This window comes from Octopus bimaculoides, chromosome 4 (genome assembly GCF_001194135.2).
Source record: "Octopus bimaculoides isolate UCB-OBI-ISO-001 chromosome 4, ASM119413v2, whole genome shotgun sequence".
NCBI lineage: Eukaryota > Metazoa > Mollusca > Cephalopoda > Octopoda > Octopodidae > Octopus > Octopus bimaculoides.
In genome coordinates, this window is record NC_068984.1 from 83466595 (window position 1) to 83468560 (window position 1966).

Sequence of the window (1966 nt, forward strand, 5' to 3'; positions counted from 1 at the left end):
GTGTGTGTGTGTGTGTGTGTGTGTCTGTGTGTGTGTGTGTGTGTGTGTGTGTGTGTGTGTTTGTGTTTTTACTTGTCTGTGCCTGTGTATATGTGAATCTATAAAGAGGAAAAGAGGGAGACATAGATAGATAAAATTTACACACACACACATATATGCATGCAATTACACATATACACACCCAAACGCGCGCGTACATGCACGCATAGACACACACAGACATACACACACATATATACACACGCACATGCGTGTGTGTGTGCGTGAATGTGTGTGTGTGTGTGTGTGCGTGAGTATGCGTGTACAATGCACGAATGCATGAGTAAAACATTTCTTGTTATGCAGGCTAAAAAATTGATAAAATGTCAGTCTTACCTCCAAGATCCTTTTGAATAAGAAAGTTGTTGTCGAAAACCCATTTACAGCTGGAAGAATCACAATATGCCCAGAGGCCACGATGATGGTTACCTCCACTGTGAAAGACCGGGTTTCGAAACTCTATCCAGTATGGGGTGGCGAACGATATTACGATCGCTAGATTGCTGACCACTAAGAAAAACAGAGCTACAATAACCATACATGTCGCCCTCATGGTGTCGTGGTGTTTTTATTTTGTTTTGCTGTAGTTGATGACGATGGGGATGATGATGACGATGATCGGATAGATCCAGGTAGTAAGGATAGCCTAAGAGCAATGTGTGAGTAGATAGATAGATAGATAGATAGATAGATAGATAGATAGATAGATAGATAGATAGATAGATAGATTGTCAAAACAGATAAAGGCCGCTCAAAAGACAGGCAACGAGAAAGTAAGATGTATATGTATATATATATGTGTGTGTATGAATATAGAAAGGAGCACTGTTCGGTAGAGTAATGATCGTGAAGGTATAGTGGTAGTGGTAGTGGTGGTGAAGATGAATGTGGTGGCGGAAGTGGAGATAGTGGAGCAGAAGTTGTATAGCTGATGCCACTACACGAGACCAGACTGAACACAAACCGTGTCTTCAAGATCCACGATTCGCTCGCCTTAATAACAATCGGCAGCAGCTGTAAGCTAGCAGCGGAAGCGATGATGTGAAGAGGAGGGAGAAAAAATGGAAGCTTGCAAAGGAGGTCGGAGGAAAGAGGGGTAGCAAGAGGAAGAGGCTATAAGAGTTGTAAAAAACGAGGAAGTTAAGGAGCTGACGGTCGTCGTGTTGTTTGTTGTTCTTGTTGGTGCTGGTGCTGGTGGTGGTGGTGGTGATGATGGTATGACGGGTAAAGGGTCGTAGAGAGAAATTATGTTGGCTGTGATGCTTCGTGAACAAAAGACGGTCCTAAGAATAGCGAGAAAAACAGAGAGGTGAGGTTGACAGGCGCCAAACGACAAGTTTTCTATGAGTGTGTGCGCGCGCGCGTATGTGCGTTTGTGTACGAAAGGGAAGCTGTGTAGATAAGTGAAGATAGTAAGAGAGAGAGAGAGAGAGAGAGAGAGTGTGAGAGAGAGTGAGAGAGAAAGAAACGGATGAAGATGAAGAAGATATGAAAGACGAAAGCAGCAACAGAAGCAGTAGTAACAACTGCATCATCATCATCATCAACAGCAACAACAGCTGCAGCAAAAGCAACACTAGTAGTAGTAGTAGTAGTAGTAGTAGTAGTAGTAGTAAGAGCAGCAACAGAGTCAGCTGCACAATTATACTGCAGCAGCAGATGTAGCAGCAGCTGCAATAGTAGTAGTAGTAGTAGTAGTAGTAGTAGTTCTGGCAATGATGCTGATGATGATGATGACGAAGACAACTCCGACGACGAGGATATTTTACACTCACTTTCAAATATAAACACACACACACACACATCCATATATGTGTGTGTGTGTGTGTGTGTGTGTGTATAAATATGTATATACATATATATGTACATATATATAACATGTACATCAATACATATATACGCATAGATATACATATATATATATATA

General features: G+C 41.8%; 1 protein-coding gene across 1 annotated transcript in view; it reads right to left on the reverse strand.

Annotated features, from left to right (window-relative positions):
- The window catches only part of LOC106875130 (transmembrane protein 47), a 270412-nt gene extending 269060 nt beyond the window's left edge, over nt 1-1352 (reverse strand). Inside the window, exon 1 of the mRNA XM_014923115.2 lies at nt 376-1352. Coding sequence (XP_014778601.1) covers nt 376-592 — 217 coding nt within the window. The 5' untranslated portion in view covers nt 593-1352. The remainder of the gene's footprint in view (nt 1-375) is intronic.
- Nucleotides 1353-1966: the final 614 nt, after the last annotated feature.